This window comes from Aspergillus chevalieri, chromosome 6 (genome assembly GCF_016861735.1).
Source record: "Aspergillus chevalieri M1 DNA, chromosome 6, nearly complete sequence".
NCBI lineage: Eukaryota > Fungi > Ascomycota > Eurotiomycetes > Eurotiales > Aspergillaceae > Aspergillus > Aspergillus chevalieri.
Window position 1 is genome coordinate 64,274 of NC_057367.1, and position 19,035 is coordinate 83,308.

The 19,035-nt window shown below is 52.6% G+C and overlaps 10 protein-coding genes across 10 annotated transcripts; 6 read left to right on the plus strand and 4 right to left on the minus strand.

The window, feature by feature from the left end:
• Positions 1-131: 131 nt before the first annotated feature.
• sitA (TOR signaling pathway phosphatase SitA) lies at positions 132-1,540 on the plus strand (the record flags this gene model as incomplete). The annotated part of the gene is made up of 4 exons (XM_043281160.1): positions 132-393; positions 443-824; positions 871-1,202; positions 1,251-1,540. The coding sequence occupies 4 exons, from the start codon at positions 132-134 to the stop codon at positions 1,538-1,540; spliced, it is 1,266 nt and encodes a 421-aa protein (XP_043138667.1).
• A 671-nt stretch (positions 1,541-2,211) lies between these two features.
• On the plus strand, positions 2,212-4,168 carry ACHE_60032S (putative phenol 2-monooxygenase; the record flags this gene model as incomplete). Its single annotated transcript, XM_043281161.1, has 4 exons — positions 2,212-2,742; positions 2,791-3,678; positions 3,727-4,018; positions 4,065-4,168. The coding sequence occupies 4 exons, from the start codon at positions 2,212-2,214 to the stop codon at positions 4,166-4,168; spliced, it is 1,815 nt and encodes a 604-aa protein (XP_043138668.1).
• Positions 4,169-4,418: 250 nt separating this feature from the next.
• ACHE_60033S (NUDIX hydrolase) lies at positions 4,419-5,066 on the plus strand (the record flags this gene model as incomplete). The annotated part of the gene is made up of 1 exon (XM_043281162.1): positions 4,419-5,066. The coding sequence occupies one exon, from the start codon at positions 4,419-4,421 to the stop codon at positions 5,064-5,066; it is 648 nt and encodes a 215-aa protein (XP_043138669.1).
• Positions 5,067-5,109: 43 nt separating this feature from the next.
• ACHE_60034A (putative dipeptidase) lies at positions 5,110-6,547 on the minus strand (the record flags this gene model as incomplete). The annotated part of the gene is made up of 3 exons (XM_043281163.1): positions 5,110-6,017; positions 6,063-6,275; positions 6,325-6,547. The coding sequence occupies 3 exons, from the start codon at positions 6,545-6,547 to the stop codon at positions 5,110-5,112; spliced, it is 1,344 nt and encodes a 447-aa protein (XP_043138670.1).
• A 262-nt stretch (positions 6,548-6,809) lies between these two features.
• On the plus strand, positions 6,810-9,488 carry ACHE_60035S (flavodoxin and radical SAM domain protein; the record flags this gene model as incomplete). Its single annotated transcript, XM_043281165.1, has 3 exons — positions 6,810-6,830; positions 6,898-7,156; positions 7,204-9,488. 3 exons carry the CDS (start codon positions 6,810-6,812, stop codon positions 9,486-9,488), a joined length of 2,565 nt encoding a protein of 854 aa, XP_043138671.1.
• Positions 9,489-9,548: 60 nt separating this feature from the next.
• ACHE_60036A (uncharacterized protein) lies at positions 9,549-11,282 on the minus strand (the record flags this gene model as incomplete). The annotated part of the gene is made up of 3 exons (XM_043281166.1): positions 9,549-10,408; positions 10,467-10,811; positions 10,886-11,282. The coding sequence occupies 3 exons, from the start codon at positions 11,280-11,282 to the stop codon at positions 9,549-9,551; spliced, it is 1,602 nt and encodes a 533-aa protein (XP_043138672.1).
• Positions 11,283-12,054: 772 nt separating this feature from the next.
• ACHE_60037S (putative integral membrane protein) lies at positions 12,055-13,234 on the plus strand (the record flags this gene model as incomplete). The annotated part of the gene is made up of 2 exons (XM_043281167.1): positions 12,055-12,701; positions 12,760-13,234. 2 exons carry the CDS (start codon positions 12,055-12,057, stop codon positions 13,232-13,234), a joined length of 1,122 nt encoding a protein of 373 aa, XP_043138673.1.
• Positions 13,235-13,300: 66 nt separating this feature from the next.
• On the minus strand, positions 13,301-14,920 carry ACHE_60038A (putative alpha/beta hydrolase; the record flags this gene model as incomplete). Its single annotated transcript, XM_043281168.1, has 1 exon — positions 13,301-14,920. The coding sequence occupies one exon, from the start codon at positions 14,918-14,920 to the stop codon at positions 13,301-13,303; it is 1,620 nt and encodes a 539-aa protein (XP_043138674.1).
• Positions 14,921-15,124: 204 nt separating this feature from the next.
• On the minus strand, positions 15,125-16,300 carry ACHE_60039A (lactonase family protein; the record flags this gene model as incomplete). Its single annotated transcript, XM_043281169.1, has 3 exons — positions 15,125-15,480; positions 15,528-16,107; positions 16,157-16,300. 3 exons carry the CDS (start codon positions 16,298-16,300, stop codon positions 15,125-15,127), a joined length of 1,080 nt encoding a protein of 359 aa, XP_043138675.1.
• A 1,061-nt stretch (positions 16,301-17,361) lies between these two features.
• ACHE_60040S (putative catechol dioxygenase) lies at positions 17,362-18,324 on the plus strand (the record flags this gene model as incomplete). The annotated part of the gene is made up of 1 exon (XM_043281170.1): positions 17,362-18,324. One exon carries the CDS (start codon positions 17,362-17,364, stop codon positions 18,322-18,324), a length of 963 nt encoding a protein of 320 aa, XP_043138676.1.
• Between the last annotated feature and the right edge of the window lie 711 nt (positions 18,325-19,035).

Here is a 19,035-nt window from a genome sequence, read left to right on the forward strand (position 1 = left end):
CTGCTGCTGTGTTTGTAGAAAATGAGCGGAGTGTACGAAGACAGAGATAGCGGAGGCAAACTACGGCATCGCAGGGCCGCCAAGCACGCGAGTCTCGACCTCAACCACCGCCCGCGGGGAATCCTACTCCTATGTTCAGCTTTTGTATAGATTCTTTAGTCTGGTCTCTGTCTACTTGGTCGCATACACACTCCTCAGTCCTTCACTCGTACAGATATCAGTGCTTTCTCAATACGAGCATCATGGCAGACAATGTCCCCCAGCCGGGACCAGCCAAATTGAAGCCAAATGCCGGTCCCGATGAATGGCTCGAGGCAGCCAAGAACTGCAAATACCTCTCAGAGACGCACATGAAGCAGCTATGCGAGATTGTGAAGGAGTTCATGATGGAGGGTGAGTCCGCCGAAGAGACACATCCAGTCCTGGCCTAACAATCCGGCAGAATCCAACATCCAACCCGTTTCCACACCCGTCACCATCTGCGGAGATATCCACGGCCAGTTCTACGATGTCCTCGAGCTCTTCCGGGTCGCAGGGGGAATGCCTGACGAGTACGATGCCGATCCGCCCAAGACGTCTCCTTCCGTGATTACTTCGGACGATATTGAGCCCCCTTCGTCGATTTCAGATCCGAAACTGAGGAAGAAGCTGAGGAATGCAGAGTCGGCAGAGAATGAGGAGGACACGGGGTCCAGGAGTCGGTCCGGGAGCGAGGGGTCAGGGGAAATTCAGCTGAAGAGTAATTTCGTGTTTTTGGGGGACTACGTTGATCGGGGATACTTCAGCTTGGAGACATTGACGCTGCTGTTGTGTTTGAAGGCGAAGTGAGTTGCTTACTCTCTGTTTCGGGAGTCATGCTGATTTGAACAGATTCCCAGACAGGGTGACGCTGGTCCGCGGCAACCATGAGTCCCGTCAGATCACACAGGTATACGGTTTCTACGAAGAGTGCTTCCAGAAATACGGAAACGCGTCGGTATGGAAGGCCTGCTGTCAAGTATTCGATTTCATGACGCTGGGCGCCATCATCGACGGAAGAGTGCTGTGTGTTCATGGAGGTCTAAGTCCGGAGATCAGGACATTGGACCAGGTTCGCGTGGTGGCACGAGCGCAGGAGATTCCCCACGAGGGTGCTTTTTGCGACCTGGTCTGGTCGGATCCGGATGAAGTGCAGACCTGGGCTGTAAGTCCTAGAGGAGCTGGTATGTGGCCCCTGAGTATCCCTTGACGACTGTTTCTAACATGACTAGGCTGGCTATTCGGAGACAAAGTGGCAGACGAATTCTGCCATGTCAACGACCTAACCCTGATCGCACGCGCACATCAACTCGTCAACGAAGGCTACAAATACCACTTTCAAAACCAAAACGTGGTGACCGTCTGGAGTGCCCCGAACTACTGCTACCGCTGCGGAAATCTCGCCTCCGTCTGCGAAATAGGCGAAGACCTCAAACCAACCTTCAAGCTGTTCAGCGCCGTCAGCGACGACCAACGACATGTTCCGACATCACGGCCTGGGCGGAGCGAGTACTTTTTGTAAAATATCCGGCATATGTGTTTATGTCTTTCACCTTTTTCTTGTCTTTGGATTTTGATCATGAGCGAGCCTTGTCTTACCGGCGCGGGCGTTGGGAAGCATTGTCGGGGGCTTCTGGTCGGAATATATAACGATCTAGATCATAATGATGTTTACGAGTTGCGTTTGGTTGTGGTCAGATGAATACCCGTATAGTCCAATACCGTTCAGTCTATAGCGGCGATAGAAATATATATCTGTCCTGCTCCGACATACAGAGAACAGCCTCGCCTACCAACAAAGAGTAGCTGTCTCACGTCTCATGCTTCATGTATTCACCAGATCGTCTACTATCGGCAGGCATTCTGATATTCACTTCCGTATCGGCAGTAAATCGATATGCTTTCCCCGATGATGTTGTTTTCCGAGGGAAACGCCCCATATACTTCCACATGAACCGCACAGCGACAACAGCAGCAAAAGAAAATATTCGCTTGAAGATACCATATTCTGTCTACCATCGGCTCCTTGGTTGTCGCCTGAATACCGACATGCCATAGCCGAGCGCTCGGCAGCGACCCAGCTTTTCACTTACCGACCCGAATTAACCAATCGAGACCTATAGAGAATCGAGATGCGACGCATAACACAAGATTTAAGATCCTCCGATCCGCCATGTAGCTCCCTATTAAATAATGCAAAATAAAACAACCATGACCAAGGTCGATGTCCTCATCTGCGGTAGCGGTTCCGCCGGCCTCTGCGCGGCGACATGGCTCGCCCGGTATGGCCTCACATGCAAGGTCCTAGAACGTCGCGACGGGCCTATGAAACTCGGCCAGGCAGACGGTGTGCAGTGTCGCACCGTCGAGATCTTCGAGAGTTTCGGGGTCGGGGAGGAGCTGCTGCGCGAGTCGTACCATGTGCTCGAAGTGGTTTTTTGGGCGGACCAGGAGGGCTCGGGGGGTATTCGACGGACGGGCAGGACGGCTGATACGCAGCCGGGATTATCGCATCAGCCTCATGTTATTCTGAACCAGGCGCGCATTAATATGTTGCTGATCGAGTTGATGCAGAAGTGGAATGGGCAGGAGATTGACTACGGGTATAATGTCCACGATGTGCAGGTGGATAGTCGATTGGCGGCTGACCCGGAGGCGTATCCGGTTAAGGTGACTGCGGAGAAGGATGGGAAGACAGAGGAGTTTGAGGCCAAATATGTTATGGTATGTTTTTCTATCTGTGTACCTCAGGATCCGTGCTAATATAGACAGGCCTGCGACGGCGCACACAGCATCGTCCGCAAATCACTCGGCTACACCATGATTGGTGACAGCAGCGACGCTGTCTGGGGTGTGATGGACATGGTCCCTCGAACCGACTTCCCTGATATTCGCAAGAAAGCCACCATCCGAACCAACGCGGGCAACCTGCTTATCATCCCCCGCGAAGGGGAGAGCAACAACCTGACCCGCTTCTACATCGAACTGCCTGCTGGAACCAACGCCAAAGAAGTCAAGCTGAAAGACCTGCAAAAGACAGCGCAGAAAATTCTCAATCCGTACAAGGTCGAATTCACCGAGACGGTCTGGTGGTCTGCGTATGCCATCGGCCAGCGCCATGCAGACAACTTCCACAAAGACCAGCGCGTCTTCCTTGCCGGCGATGCATGCCACACGCACTCGCCCAAGGCCGGTCAGGGCATGAACGTCAGTCTGCAGGACGGGTACAACATGGGCTGGAAGCTTGCCTCGGTGTTGACTGGATTGGCCAAGCCATCGCTTCTGGAGACCTACGTACTAGAACGACAGAAGGTGGCCATCGACCTGATCAACTTCGACCGGTACTTTTCTAAACTCTTCTCGTCCGGGCCCGGGACTTCTCCGGCTGAGTTCCAAGAGGGCTTTATCAAGTCTGGGAAGTACACGGCTGGACTTACGGCCAAATATGATCCGTCTCCTATCACCTCTGCTGTTGATGAGTCGGCGCGGCTTGCGTCGAATGTGACTGTTGGTATGAGACTGCCCAGTGCTCAAGTTGTGCGATACTGTGACTCGCAGCCGATGCAGCTCGTCAAGTCTTTGAAGTCGGATGGTCGCTGGCGAGTCATGGCTTTCATTGGTGATCTTACAGTTTCTAAAAGTCAGAAACGGTTGAATGCGGTATGTCTCTTTCCTTTGTACCTTGCGATTCATCGCTAACAGCAACAGCTGGGTGACTACCTCAGCTCCAACGACAGTCCCGTCAAGATATTCACGCCTCCTGGCTCTGACGCCGACAGCATTATCGAAACAATCCTCGTCGGTCACGGCAAGCGCCATGTCCTTGAACTGGAGCAAATCCCCGAGTGCTTCTACCCGTCAACCGGCAAGAACCAAGTCAGAGACCTGCACAAGATCTTCTACGACGACGAGAGCTACAACAAAGGCCACGGACACGCCTATGAATTCTTGGGCATTAGTCCAGACGAGGGAGCTCTTATCATTGTTCGTCCAGATCAATGTATGTTCCTCTTTCCAGCTATATGAGATGGTACTGACAATAATAGATGTATCCACGGTCATGGGCCTTGACGACTTTGAGGAGATTGGAAAGTTCTTTGCGGGATTCATGCTTCCGCAGGAGAAGGAGTTGCCCGGGAGTAAGCTGTAGAGGGCTTTAGACATACTGTAAATATCACATGACACGCTTAGCGAGTTTGTTTTTCTGGTGGCCGAGTTGGCTGTAGTTGTTAGTATCATCATACAACTCTCCTGCAGACACAGCCATATTATTAGCTGCTATTCATTGTAAGTACCCTACAGATTTGTTGGACTGTATATTAATGACTAGTAGCATTGCCCCCTTAATACACACATACACACATGTGGATTGACACCAGATATCAATATACCAGGACACCATGACTACCTTCACTTTCGCTCCCCATTTAGCCCTCTTCAACACAGATCTTTCCACCTTCTCCGCCACCAAACCCGGCTTCACCGACTTCGGCGTCGGCGGCTTCATCTTCTCCATCCCGCCTCGTGAAGAAACAACAGTAATAGAAACAAAATCAGAACCCAAAGTGCTCCTCCTCCAGCGCTGCCTCTCGGACTCCTTTGGCGGATACTGGGAGGGACCTGGCGGGGGTCTTGATCCGGCTACGGACCGGACGATTCTGGACGGTGTGGCAAGAGAGGTGCTCGAGGAGAGCGGGTTGCATGTATCGCGGTTTGTGGACCTTGTGGCGGTTGACGAATGGGCGAGGATGAAGCGGGATAGGTTGCATGTGGTTGCTAAATTTACGTTTCTGGTGGAGGTTCATGAGGCGGGGACTAGGACTGGGGGTGATGCTACGGAGGGAATAGGGGAGGTTTCTCGTGAGACGATTCAGAAGCGATGGGAAGATGGAGTCAAGTTAGCAGAAGGAGAGCATCAGGTTTACGCTTGGGCGACTGAAGAGGAGGTACGGGAGGGCCTGGAGGACAAAGGGCCTTATCGGTTTGTAAACCAGATGGGGACGAGTCTTCTTAAGGGGTTTGAGATGGTAAGAGAACTTGAACAGTAGCATTGGCAACGGTAGTTAGATACTATATGTCCATTTAATACAACTAGTCCTCCGCCGGAAGAGCACCCTCGGCCTGCAGCTGAAGAGCAACCAGGTCGACATCCTTCCACACCCGCAACAGATTGCCCCCAGCCACCTTGGCAGCATCCTCGTCACTAATACCCCGCTTCAGTAGTTCCGCAATCAAGTCGGGAAACTTGGACACATCCTCCAGACCCCGGGGGACTGTTGGAATCCCGTCGAAATCACTTCCCAGGCCGACATAGTCGAAGCCAATCAACTGTCCAATATGTACGATGTGGTCAACGACGTGCTCCAATGTAGCGTGCTCAGGGTCAAGCTCTGGGATTCCGTTGGTAACATTGGTCGCTTTGCAAGAAACGAAGTTAGGAGCAAAGTTGACCATAACGATTGAATTCCGTTGCTTGACCAGTTGCAGGACATCGTCCGGAACGTTGCGCGGGTGCGGGCAGACAGCATAAGCAGAGCTATGGCTGAAGATAATCGGCGCTCGACTGCCAGTCCAGTCATCCTTGCCCGCACCAAGGACGTCCCGCATTGTGTCTGCACTCACATGAGCCAAGTCGACAATCATCCCGAGGCGATTCATCTCAAACACAAGGTCCTTTCCAGCTTCACTAATCCCATGCCAGTATGGATCAGCCTTTTTGCTGCCCCCGTCTGAAGTTTCTTGCACCGCTGCATCCGCATAACGGTTGTGACAGTTATGGGTGAGGGTGGCATAGGATACGCCCAGTTTGTAGAAATCGCGCAAATGTGCTAGGGAGTTTCCAATCGAGTGAAGGCCCTCGATTCCTAGCGGCGAAATAATCTTTCCATCCCGGAAGGCTTGCAGGGCAGTCGTACCGTTGGGCGGACTCGAGAAGACATTGGGATAGGCGTTTTGTATGCGCGACATGACATCGACCTGCTCAAAGGTTTGGCGGAGGCCTGATCTGTTAGTATCAAACGACATAGGAAGGGTCAGCCACTTACTCGTAGCATAATTCTCATCCGACCAGTCTAGCCCATCCTTAGGACATTCCACGAAGACACTCCAGAATGTACCACCTACTTTACCCTTGGACAACCGCGGGAGGTCGACATGCCCGGTCAACGAGCCGTTGGTGAAGGGCGAGGTGAAGTTATCGCCATAGATCCGGTTATTATAGTTCATTCGAACGAGGATGGGGAGGTCATCGTGGCCATCTATGCGCGTTAGCTGACTCCAGCATCTGTTAAACATGCTTGTACCTACCGATCAACGGCGTTTCTGACAAGATCCTGTCCACTCTCTGCTCGATACTCGGAGGCTCTTGCGAGCGCACGTTGAAGGTCAACAGACCCGTCAGGAAGAGAAGAAACGCGAACCGGCCCATTCTGCTGGCTGAGCTGGGTGATGGGGTCGAAACGTGATGCTGCTCACTAATGGCCGGCTCTCTAGAGCCCTCCTCTAGAAGACGGCCTTTCTCATCGGTCATTTTCTGCTTGGCGTAATTGTGCAATCAATGGTGGTAACATCTGGTAGGCTGGTGATACCGCAACGAGGGGGGGAAGACCGGGTTCAGCTCTCGGCTGCATGGCGCTAGCTGGAGTGGTGCAGTTGCGCCATCAGCCCATGAACATTCTATGGCCCTCTCCGCGCAGTGAACGGAGTTATCTCAGGGCAGAATTTCATAACCGCGGGCAAAAGTAAGAGTGATTGTCTTCAGTAATCCACAGGCATTCTATACAGAATCGTCAATGTCGACCCCGATTAGGAAGGTAAACGGCGGTGAATACAGCGGGAAGGGTATATAACCCGGCAGAATAGTTGATGCTGACTGATCAGTGCGGGAACCAATCAACGCCGCGTGTTTCCAACCCAAAAAATTCCATCTTCTTTCGTTTCGACCAGAAGTGGTTCAACGCTGCTTCCGCTGTTATCTCAGTCAAAGGTGATTTACAGTCTGATGCCGGCAGTATAAGCAGAGAACGCCCTGTCTATATCTGCGATGCCTTATCAGGCTTCTATCAATCCCTCCTCGACCTAATCTCCGAGCGCACGGAGTCTTCTACACTCATGGACTGTTCAAATGCTATGCTAGAGGGTAAGCTGCTCAAACACTTGATGACTGGCACTAGCTAACTGAATTAGGTGCTGTCACCTTCTGGCATGCGTACCGTCTGCCTATCCTGGTCACCCTGTCCACCCTGTTCGTCATCATCCAAGCCTACCGCAAACTCCAACCCAAGTCCAAAACTGAAGCGTCCTCGTCCCTTCCTCCGTCTCCTCGAAGCCATTCCCCCGAGAAGAGTGAGAAGATTCCGGTCAATGATGGAACGAAGAAGGGTACTCCGGTGTTCAGCAAGTCTACCGGTCCAAAGGTAGTGACTGGTAAAAAGCCCGTCAAAGGTGGAAAACGTGGTTCCGACGAACCCCAACCCTTGTCGTTCATTCAACCGATCGTGTTCTTCGCCTCGTTAACTGGTACGACCGAGAGATATGCTCACATGTTGGTGGAGGAACTGCGCGCCGCCGCACAGAACAGAGCCGACCCCGAGAACCGTGAACGAGGTCTCCTCCCTCCCCAGCTGCACGATCTGTCCTACATCGATTTCGACGACTTCTTTACGTCCGCGCCCAAGCCTCCGTCGACCTCGCCCGGGACCCGCTATGTGTATTGTCTATTGATCCCGACCTACAACATCGACACCGTACTCAACACCTTCCTGGGTCACTTGGATGAGACTCACCACGATTTCCGCATCGATACTGGATCGCTTTCTCAGCTCGCAGGATACTCAGTCTTTGGTTTTGGTGACAAGGAAGGTTGGCCGACCGAGGAAGAAGGATACTGCTCGCAAGCCAAGGAACTGGACCGATGGATGGCTAAACTCACAGGAAAAAAGAGAGCCTTCCCACTCGGACTGGGTGACGTCAAGGACAATGCTGAACAGGCGCTGAAGGAATGGTCGCACGGACTGCAGGATATTTTGTACGATATTCTGCAAAACGGCGGTCTTGGTGAAGGCGTTCCCGGAAGTGGTGATCCATTGGAAAGCGACGAAGAAGACCTTGACGATGAGGACGAAACCGATGTCGCAAAACCTAAGAGTAAGCGCGGTAAAGGCCAAAGCTCAACGGTTGTGGACTTGGAGGATATCAAGGTGAACCCTGATAGCCCGGCGCCTCTCGCAGTTGACTTCACGACTGGAGGGAAGTCATCGGAGCCGCAGGCCAAGGAAATGGTGCCAAAGACTTCGCCTACGTATGCTGCTCTGACGAAACAAGGATACTCGATTGTTGGCTCGCATTCCGGTGTCAAAATCTGCCGTTGGACCAAGTCTGCTCTGCGTGGCCGGGGTTCGTGCTACAAGTTTTCTTTCTACGGTATCAAATCGCATCTATGCATGGAGGCCACACCTTCGCTCTCTTGCAGTAACAAGTGTGTGTTCTGCTGGCGTCACGGAACGAACCCGGTTGGAACGACATGGCGATGGAAGGTCGACGACCCGGACATGATCTTCAACGGTGTCAAGGACGGCCACTACAAAAAGATTAAGATGCTACGCGGAGTGCCCGGTGTACGAGCAGAACGTTTTGCAGAAGCGATGCGTATCCGACACTGCGCGCTGAGTCTGGTCGGCGAACCGATCTTCTACCCTCACATTAACCGATTTTTGGATCTGCTGCATAGCGAACAAATCTCGAGTTTCCTGGTGTGCAATGCGCAGCATCCCGACCAATTGGAGACCCTTCACCGTGTTACTCAATTGTATGTGTCGATCGACGCCAGCAACCGGGAAAGTCTGCGAAAAATTGACCGACCGCTGCACCGTGACTTCTGGGAGCGATTCCAGCGCTGCCTTGACATTTTGCGGGAAAAGCGCAATGTGCAGCGGACCGTTTTCCGTCTTACTCTGGTCAAGGGATTCAACGTCGAGGATGAAGTGATCGGATATGCCAATCTGGTCGAGAAGGCACTGCCTTGCTTTGTCGAGATCAAGGGTGTGACCTACTGCGGTACCAGCACGAGCGCCGGCGCGGGATTGACTATGCAAAATGTTCCTTTCTACGAAGAAATCACCGAATTCGTCATCGCCCTGAACAAGGAACTTGAGCGACGAGGACTCAACTACGGTCTCGCGGCGGAACACGCGCACAGCTGCTGTGTGTTGCTGGCATCAGACCGCTTCCATGTCAATGGAAAGTGGCACACACGTATCAACTACGAGCGGTTCTTTGAGCTTCTCGAGAAGGAGAAAGCAGATGGAACCTCATTCGCCCCGGAGGACTACATGAGCGAGACTACAGAATGGGCTCTCTGGGGCAATGGAGGATTCGATCCCAATGACGAGCGAGTCTACAAGAAGGGAAAGAAGGCCAAGGCTCAGCAGGCCCAGCAACAATTGACAAACAGTACCCCGAACGAAGCGTGATGAGTTTATGAACTAGCTGTCTAGCTGTATATACGAACAATAAAAGTTACTTGAACGCAGCTACCCCCTCTCCCTGAAGAACCACAACTTCCTTGCCTCTTCTTCCGGCATATCTTTCATCTTTGTCCTAATGAAATGCTCATACAACAACTGATGCTTATTCTTGGTCTCTTCGAAGTTCACCCCGGGCGGTATCCAACCTCCGTCATTCGACTTGAGCAGTCCATGCGTAGACTCCCGCAAGGTGAGCCAATCCTGATATTCGGTCCACTGTCTCTCGTGCTGAGCGATTTCGGCCGTAGAAAAGTGATACGGACATTCTTTGGACAGACCCAACTGCTTCCAATACTGGAAGAGCTTGACCAGACAGTCGCGGATGGGGAGGATGCCATCTCGATACGTATCGGAGCAGAGCGTGAATAGCTTGCGAACTGCGACGTCCGGCTCAGGTAGGTCCAGATACGGCTCCATATGCGACTTGACCAGTGCAGCCTCGTAGCATTTAATCCGCATAGCCTCCTCATGCCTCCGTTGCGCCTCGCACTTGGGATCCTCCTGTCCGGCTTCCTCGGCATCACACCCCATGGTCAAGAACAGCGGCCAGCGCACATTCATGAATCGTGGGAGGATATTAGCGTACTGCCAGTCTACAATCCCGTCTACTCTGGTTGGTTCCTGTCGACACACGAAGATATTCCCCGGGTGGAAGTCAGGATGGCACAGAACTGGTCCGCCGTGGCGTTGCAGCGCTGGGAGTTCGGTGAGAAGGGGCATGACCTGCTTTGCTCTGTGGAGGGTATCAATGTGTTCTTCCGGGGTGCCAAAGTGAGGGCCGCGCCCAGCGTAGGAAGACTTGTAGTGTTCTATTTGGAAGATGCCTTGGTTGACAAAATCGTGCGCGAGATGCGTCAAGGATTTCCCTGTCGTCGTCAGTACCTGTGCAGTTACTGAGACAAATACGGAATGAGGGGGAGATACATGGGCCTGAAAATTGGGCATATTGCTCAGGATCTGCAGCAAATCCTCCAGGCCAGGAGCCATGATACATGGGCCCGAGACAATACGTCTCATCCACGTCGATAGTCCGGTGTCTCGATTTCTGCAGGGCTGCAGGCAAGGCATTACGGAAGTATAGGGAACCATATCCCGGGAAGGCGACGGCAGCAAGGTTACTCTCGAGCTCTGCGAATTTGCGCACGAGGATTGATTTCTGGGCTTCTTCAAGTTCATCCCAGACTTCGGATAACTGGCGACCAGGTGAAGGTTCGAGCACAATGTATTCCGTGTGGGCAGGATTGTCATCGTGGGCGCTCCAGGCCAGGACTTCGGACACGGGGGTAGGGGAATGATATTTGACTACTTCTTAGCGTCTTCCTGCGAAGGAGATAGCGGCATACCGAATCTAAGAACAGCCACTTCGGAAGCAGTCCCATATTGCCTAGGAACTATATTCCGACAAGGCACTTTCGCTATGACCATCCGACCATTCTCCGCGGTCATGAGGAGCGCTTTATTATATCCACCCTCCTTTTTGACCACCTGACTGACAGGAGAACTGACAGACGGTAGCGATGCGACGATCCGGCATAGCGCTTCGATGTCGAATGGGGAATAGCGCTTGGCTAGTTCATATTCTTCGTTGACTAGGAAGCGGCCGGTGTTATAGCGATAGATATGTTCGTTGGTTACTTTATTTCCTGGCTCTGTTAGTGTCATTGCCTTTTGTGTCAACGATAGTCGGATACCCTGAGCATAGAGGGAGAGAGACCGGACGAGGAATCTGTGTCTGGACATCGTTGATGCTCGGAATGTTGGGCGGGCGAGGATTTATATACGCATATGTCATTGTGTCGTAGCTACGATTCGATAGTGATATACCCTTGTAGTACACTGAATGTGGTATACAGTTACCAACGTCCCCTGTAGGGCACATCTCTGCATTGTCTCGTAACTAACACGCATCGGATTCGGAAGATCAATGGACTACCGAGCCGTCCCAATTTGCTTTTTACCTTAATTGCACTAGTTTCTGCACACTTGCACATCAGAACCGTTCAACCGAAAAAAGCCCCTGAATCGCAGCAAGCCTCAGTCCAGCCAGCCTCTTGGCCCAGTCGCTTTGTTATTTCGCTTATCACCCGTTATTGGCCTTACCAGAGGCCAGATTGGGTTACTCCCGGAGTATGCTCGGATACTTTACTCTGTCAGGAGCATTATTGGGCCCACTAACATGGCTCTCCATGACTTTCGCCCCTCATAACCACGCGAGTTTCCTTGACTCCTGAAACGATCGCTTCGATAGGGCCTAACAATGGCTTTTTGATCATCTCCGCGGTGGCCGGCCTGCATTCCCCGGGAGCTGCGCTAGTCTACAATCCGGAATGACAGACGCTCCACTGTTTATTTTCGTTCCTTGCGGTTGGGCGGCGGCTGGCCACTGCTGCCGTGCCTTAATACAGATGCAAATTCTTCTTTTCGAAACAGTTTGTCGTTCTTCACCTTCCATTCTACCTGCCATCTTTCTCAGTTCTTCCATCTGGTATCACCGGAAACGGTATGACATGCAATGACCGATCGAAATCTGGAGGTCAAGGCCGTCGCGGCCACCTTCATGTCCGTGGCGGCGGTGACGGTGATACTGCGTTGTTATGTGCGCCTACGCATCGTCAAGGCGTTTGGCTGGGATGATGGTGCCATGGTTGTTGCTATGATTTTTTATGCCTTGTTCTCCGGCAGCATGATCGGGGGCAGTTTATACGGTACAGGAAAGCATTTCAGCGACCTCACGGCTCATCAACGAGTCACGGCGATGGAATATTGGTGGTTCTGTGAAATCGCCTACTGTTTCGCCTCTGTCGGGTGCAAAGTGTCGGTCTGCATTTTCCTGCTGCGAATTACAGTCAAACGGGAGCAGATTTACATCTTGTACAGTGTGATGGGCTTGACGGCCATCGCCGGTGTGGTCTTCATGTTCATTATGCTGCTGCAGTGCAAGCCGCTCGAATATTTCTGGACCCGATCTGCTCTCGATCCCTCGATCCCCGGTCACTGCATGAATGTCCAAGTCGTCATTGCCATGACCTATGTGTACAGTGCAATTGCGGCGCTGTGCGATTTCACCGTGGGCATCCTGCCCATCTTCCTCGTTAAGAATTTGAGTATGCGTCGGCAGACCAAGATGGCTGTCGTTGGTATTCTCGGTATGGCTTGCATGTAAGCCTCTACCTCCCTCCCCATCCTCAGACTTGTGTTCGGAGACTGACCCAAATAGTGCCTCCTCAGCAGTCATCATCCGTATACCTTGGGTCCACACCTTCGAGGAAATCAACGACTTCCTCTACGCCACCGTCGAAATTGCTATTTGGTCGAATATCGAAACCGGTCTGGGCATATCCGCCGGTAGTCTAGCCACCCTCCGTCCTCTTCTACGTCGGTTTTTCCCTCGCTCATCGCGAGACGGCGGCAGTTATACCCCCGCCCCCGGATCGCGCCGATTACCACTCGGCTCGTTGGATAGCGGAGCACAGCATCGCTTCCGCCCGGACAAACTGGCTGTTACTGTGACCACCGTGCAGAGCCACCATCCCGGCGAGGAATTGGACACCTGGGAGCGGATCAGTCAGGAACAGTTGACGGAGCGACCGCCGCTACCGGGCATTGCAGAGGAGATTAACACGGGCATGGGAATCCATCGAACAATCGAGGTGAACCGGACGGTCGAAGTCACACAGGGGGAATATGTATAGCATCATCATCATAATTTACTGTATAATATAGATACACGGCGTTGGGTTACGGGTTGTACAAAAGGCTCAAGCATGAATAAACGCGTTCACCACCTCAGTAAACTGCCCCGGCTGCTCGACCATAGGCAGGTGTCCAGCCTTGTCGATAACCTTCAACTCTGCATCGCCCTTGAGATCCTCTGCCATCTTCTTCATCGTCTGCGGCAGGACCCCGTCACCGCTACCTGCGACGAACAGTCCTGGGACAGACGCGTTGGCCATGCGGTCCCGCACATCATACGCACACAGCGCCTGCGCTGCGCGACGGAATCCCTCGAGACTGTTGTTCACGACGACGTTCTTGACGTGCCGTGCGATCTCGGGCTGTGTGGTGTACGACTCGTCAACGAACCAGCGGCGGGTCGTGGCCTCGGCCAGCTGCTCGCCGACAATCTTCTCTCCAGACGCGGACACGGTGCCCTCGGCCTCTGCGATGGCAATACGGTCGTTCCATGCTTTGCGGTTCGACTCGGGGGCGGAGGAGTTGGTGTCGCAGGAGATGAATTTGTCGATGCGGTTGGGGTACAGCAGGGCAGTGTTCATCACCGTCACACCTCCCAGACTGACACCGATCAGGCTGGCCTTGGGAATACGCAGGTGGTCGAGGAGGGTGATGATGTCGCCTGCAAGCACGTCGACGGTGACTGGCGTCTCACCAGCGTTCTCAAGACGACCGCGGGTCAGATACCGCAGAATACGGAAGCCTTGGTTCTTCGGGTTGGACAAGAATGCCTCGACGAAACCATCCCAGATGCTCCAGTCGACCAGGATCGAGTTGCTCAGCACGATGACAGGCGAGTTGTCGTCAGCACTACCCTCGAGACGGTATGGGAGATCAACACCATCAGGGGTAGTTACGAACGACTCGACAGCAGCCCGGGGCTCAGGCAAGGTCTTGGTACGGCCATCATTGCTCGACCACCGTCCCGTCTCCGGCGTCGCAATGGTGGACAGTTCACGCGGCGCAGGTCCAAAGGTGTAATACCACTGATAAACCCTTCGAGTCTTGCCCGTCACAGCATTAGCCATAATCCTCTCCCTCCACGCCGTCTCACAAGCTGCCTTATGCTCCGCACCACCCAATCCATTCACAGCCGCAAACTCATGCAGCGCCAGGAACTCCCTTGGCGCCTTCGAATCGATAGCAGCAGTGACGTAGCGCGCACTCCGCCGCCACCCAGGCACTTTGGCCAACATGGAGATATGCTCCTCTTCGTACCAACGGTTGAAGTCTTCTTCCTGCTCAGGCTTAACAGTCATAGTAACAGAAAGCGCCACAATCCCCGCGGCCTCGGGATCCGGCAATGCATCTACCGGGGTGTATCCGTCAATTTTCCGCTCCGAGAGGAAATCGTACAGTTTCCGCCCGACGTCGATCTGCGCCATCACGTCTTTCTCGCGCTGTGTGCGGATGCCATCGCCGCGGAGAGCGAGATATGTTTCCTTGGTGAGCTCGCTCATGTCGCTGATATCGTAGAAAGCCAGCCATTCGGGGGTGGCGGCGTCGGCAGCGCGGTAGCGGAAGCCGTTGGGGACGAAGGGGAGGCGCAATCGCAGAGGGCCGTGTTCGTTGTTATACCAGTCATGGAAAGCGGAGGCAGAGAGCGATGCTTTGGGTTGCATCGTCACGTAGAGGAGACCGGCCATTTTGCTGGTTGTGTATGTGTTTGTTCCTCTGTTCTCCGTACTCCTAGAGTACTATGTGAGGGCGGGGGAGGGGCTATATAGATTTCCGGAAGCCGAGCTCTACTACCGATCGGTAATTCTTTAGTCTCCATAACGTTCATCCATCATCATTCATTCTGGTAGAGTGTTCTACAGCTATATACACAAGTATCCTACGGAGTCTCGTTAATCATACCAAATAGCATTCATACCGAATCCCTTCTCGGGAATATCCACTCTGGCCACTCTCGCCAGGTTCTCATCTTTAAAGCGATACATCTCAACAAAACCAAGCTGGTCATCGCACAATGCCAGCCACTCGTCGCTAAAATCGCATGGGCTGACTGCGTTGGAGTGGCCACCGCTGGTCGAAGTCGGATGGATGAAGAGCTGGCGCTCGATTTCACCGGACGGGCCAAGCTTGAAGGCTGTGATGTAGCCGGTGACATCGAAATGGTTAGAGCGAGTGGTTGCGAAGAGGTACTGGCCGTTGCGGGTGCAGAAGCAGACGTCGCCGCGGTATTTGTTGCGGGGGGGAAGGCCTGCCTCGTTAGTATTTGGTGCAGGTATACACGGGAACAAGGCTCACCGTCTGGCAACAAAGGATAAGTGATGTGCGTAAAGACCGGCACATTGTTCCTATCCAGAACGTACACAGCCAAGCGATTCCCAGCCTCCATCAATGCATACAGATACTTTCCAGATGGATGGATTTCCACCCATCGCGGGTGGTCGTCCGGCGACGGCGCCTCGAGACAGTCCACCAGCGTCAACTGCCCGGTCGCAGCGTCCTTGCGATGCGTCCAGACCTTGTTGGCCTGCAGGTCGGCCGAGTACAAGAAAGTCTCGGTGGGATCGAAGACCATGCCGTGGATACCGGTGTTTTCGACATATTCGTAGTTCTGCACGTTCTCCGCCAGGCTGCCGTCGTCCTTTACAGAGAAGACGTTGCCGTAGCCGGCGTATTTGTAGAATGGGTTGCCGTAGACGTTGTACGGAGGTTGTTTGGCGGCGAGCACGAAGATGGCTCTAGTGTTGGTGTCTGCACTAGCAGCCAGAGGGTGACCGGCCACCGGGTGCGAGACTTGGTGGACAATGTCCGTCGGGCTGTTGACGGCGAACGAATTCCATTTCTTCATCGCCGCGCCATAGATGGCTTTTTTGTCGTGCTGGTTACATTAGCACCGTGTATGCATCACTATCCGAATACGAACATACAGAAAAGGTCATCCATGAAATCGCCTCATCCTCAGGAATATCGGTCGTCTTGACCTTGGTCAAAGTCAACTCCTCATCGTCGAATTGCACTGTGTAGATACGCCCCGGAGGTGTCCAAGTGCCGACCATCAAATGATGCTTCATTTTGACTGTTAGTGTGTGAATTGTTGGTCCGAAAGCACAAGTCGGTATGTGGAAATAAGTATGCGATACAGGATTATGCCACTGCCGAGTAATTCTCCGGTTCGGCTCGCCGTTTTGGCCATTGCCGATGGCACTTCTGTACACTACACGAGTATTTAAAGCATACTGTCGTAGTCGATTTCTACCATCGACCATCAAATTTCTTATTCCTTGGCATGTTATACAAATCTTTACTCGGTAGATATAGTTTTTACACCTCATATTGTATATCTGATTGTATGACGGTTCTTATTCATTGGTCAGCAGTTTAACTATACTTGCAGCTGCATGCACATGCTTTAGATACTAGAAAGTCAAGAAATGCATTTTCCATGCTTCTCTAAGATCTAGCATATTCAGCCATACCTGGTAACTATAGAGCATACTCCGCATCAAGTCGAGCTCCAGAACACAAGGCTGAGCTGGATCTGCACACGCCACCAACGACACCCGGATAAAAAAGAAAAGACCCTGCCCCGGACCCCAGAAACTGCCCCGATGCGCCTGTACATTTAGAATAAGTCTACTCCGTCCCGGACCAGCCGCCGGTTGCTAAATACTGTATCGGGATCGAGCCACATCCCGATCTTCTTCCGGATGCGGGGGGATGAGTTGACTGCCGGCGGTTAAGGTCTTTCCCGCTCGGCATCTGCGTCTGAGAGTGGTGGAATGTGCTTTGTAGTACCACGGTGCATACTTAGTTACTCTGTCAATGTAATGCACTTTCCCCGGTTGGTTCATATTTGGAACTTGCCGCCATTCGGCTGTTAGGATCGACCGATGCCAGATGAGGCCATCAGTCAATCAAACCTTCGGCATGTAGCTTTTCACTGTTGCAAGCTGCCTCAAGGCCATGTAGCCGATAAATTTGCCGTTGCCATCCCCGGCTTGCCCAAAGTCTTATATTTATCTAGATCTCAATCCTCGAGAAGTATTCTTTCTCTTCATCCTGTTCTTTCTCATTCATTCCTCATATATACCCGAATACCATATCCCATACCCATACATATCATCCATACAAAATGTCCGCCAACCGCCAGTTCGACCCCGACTTCACTCCCTATGTCATTAACGCCATGGGACCTAAGGTCCCTGAGCGCACTCGCGTCATCTTGGGTTCTTTGATTAAGCACATCCACGACTTTGCTCGTGAGGTCGAGCTCACTCCGGCCGAGTGGATGCTTGGTGTCGAGTTCATCAACTCCATCGGCAAAATCAGCACTCCCATCCGCAACGAATGCCACCGTATCTGCGACGTTATCGGTCTCGAATCGCTCGTCGACGAGATCGCCAACAAGATCGTCACCGACGAGGGTGTCACTCCCACCTCCAACGTCATTCTCGGCCCCTTCTGGTCGCCCAATGCTCCCTTCCGCGCCCTCGGCGACAGCATTATTCAGGATCCTAACCCCGACGGAAAGGTCACCTTCATGCACGGTGTGCTTAGAGACATGGAGACCGGCGCGCCCATCGAGGGCGCCGTCCTTGATATCTGGCAAGCCTCTGCCAACGGCCAGTACGACTTCCAGGACCCGAACCAGTCTGAGAACAACCTGCGCGGCAAGTTCCGGTCCAACGAGAAGGGCGAGTTTTACTGGTACTGCTACCACCCGACTCCATACTCGCTGCCCACCGACGGCCCCGCCGGTGTGCTCCTCAACGTCATGGACCGCTCGCCCATGCGTCCCGCTCACATCCACCTGATGATCACCCACCCCGACTATGCCACCGTCATCAACCAGATTTACCCCAGCGACGACCCCCACCTGGGCATCGACTCGGTGTTTGCTGTCAAGAACGATCTCGTCGTGGATTTCAAGCCCAAGACTGACGATCCCAAGGCCTCGCTTGATCTTGACTACCCCGTCAAGATGGCTCTGAAGAAGCACCACCCCAACCCCAACTCGGCGCCCCCGGTGTCGTCGTTTGAGCGGTTTAGCAAGAGCAAGGGGCAGCAGCAGCAGCAGCAGCAGCAGAAGCTATAAAAGCATACGTGAACAGTGTACGATGTGTGAAGATTCTTGTAAATAGTTATTTTTGTTTTCTTTTTAGCGATAGTCCAAGCCTCTACAGATGGCGTCATGAATGAATTGCATTGCATTATATATCCTCGGTTATATTCTCGATATGTATTGAGCCCGGGAATAACTTGTGAAGTTGAATGGGTAAGAAGCCTTCCTACACCTGTGATGTGCAATCTCTAGTCTGCCGGGTGGTTAGTAGTCAACCTCCGTATACTTTTTGCATTCCATCCCCGATTCCTGAGCTACCCGCTTCAGATATCTCGTGTGTCGCGTATCCAGGTGGCGTGACAAAGCCATAACGATATTAAGACCTCCTGGCTAAACTTGTTACGGTTTGTTGGTTTATAATGTACTTATTCATAAATCTCTATGCTGAAATAGTGAGAGCAGTTAAGCTGAGATCAATGAGCCTGTGGATAATTGGAAAGAAGATAAAAGCTTCAGAACCCTACTTGAGGCTACTTAGAAATCTCAATGTCACTCCTATTCACAAATGCTATTCGGGCATTTTGTACAGAAGTGTTCTGCTTGACTGAGTGGTCTGGTGCAGAGTAAAGATATGCGCTGTAGATGCTATTGTAGACTTATTGGAGGCTTGAGGCCTGTTATTATATATGTTTGAGGTTCAGCTGAGGGGGAAATAGCCCGCGCCACGTATTATCCATCTTCATC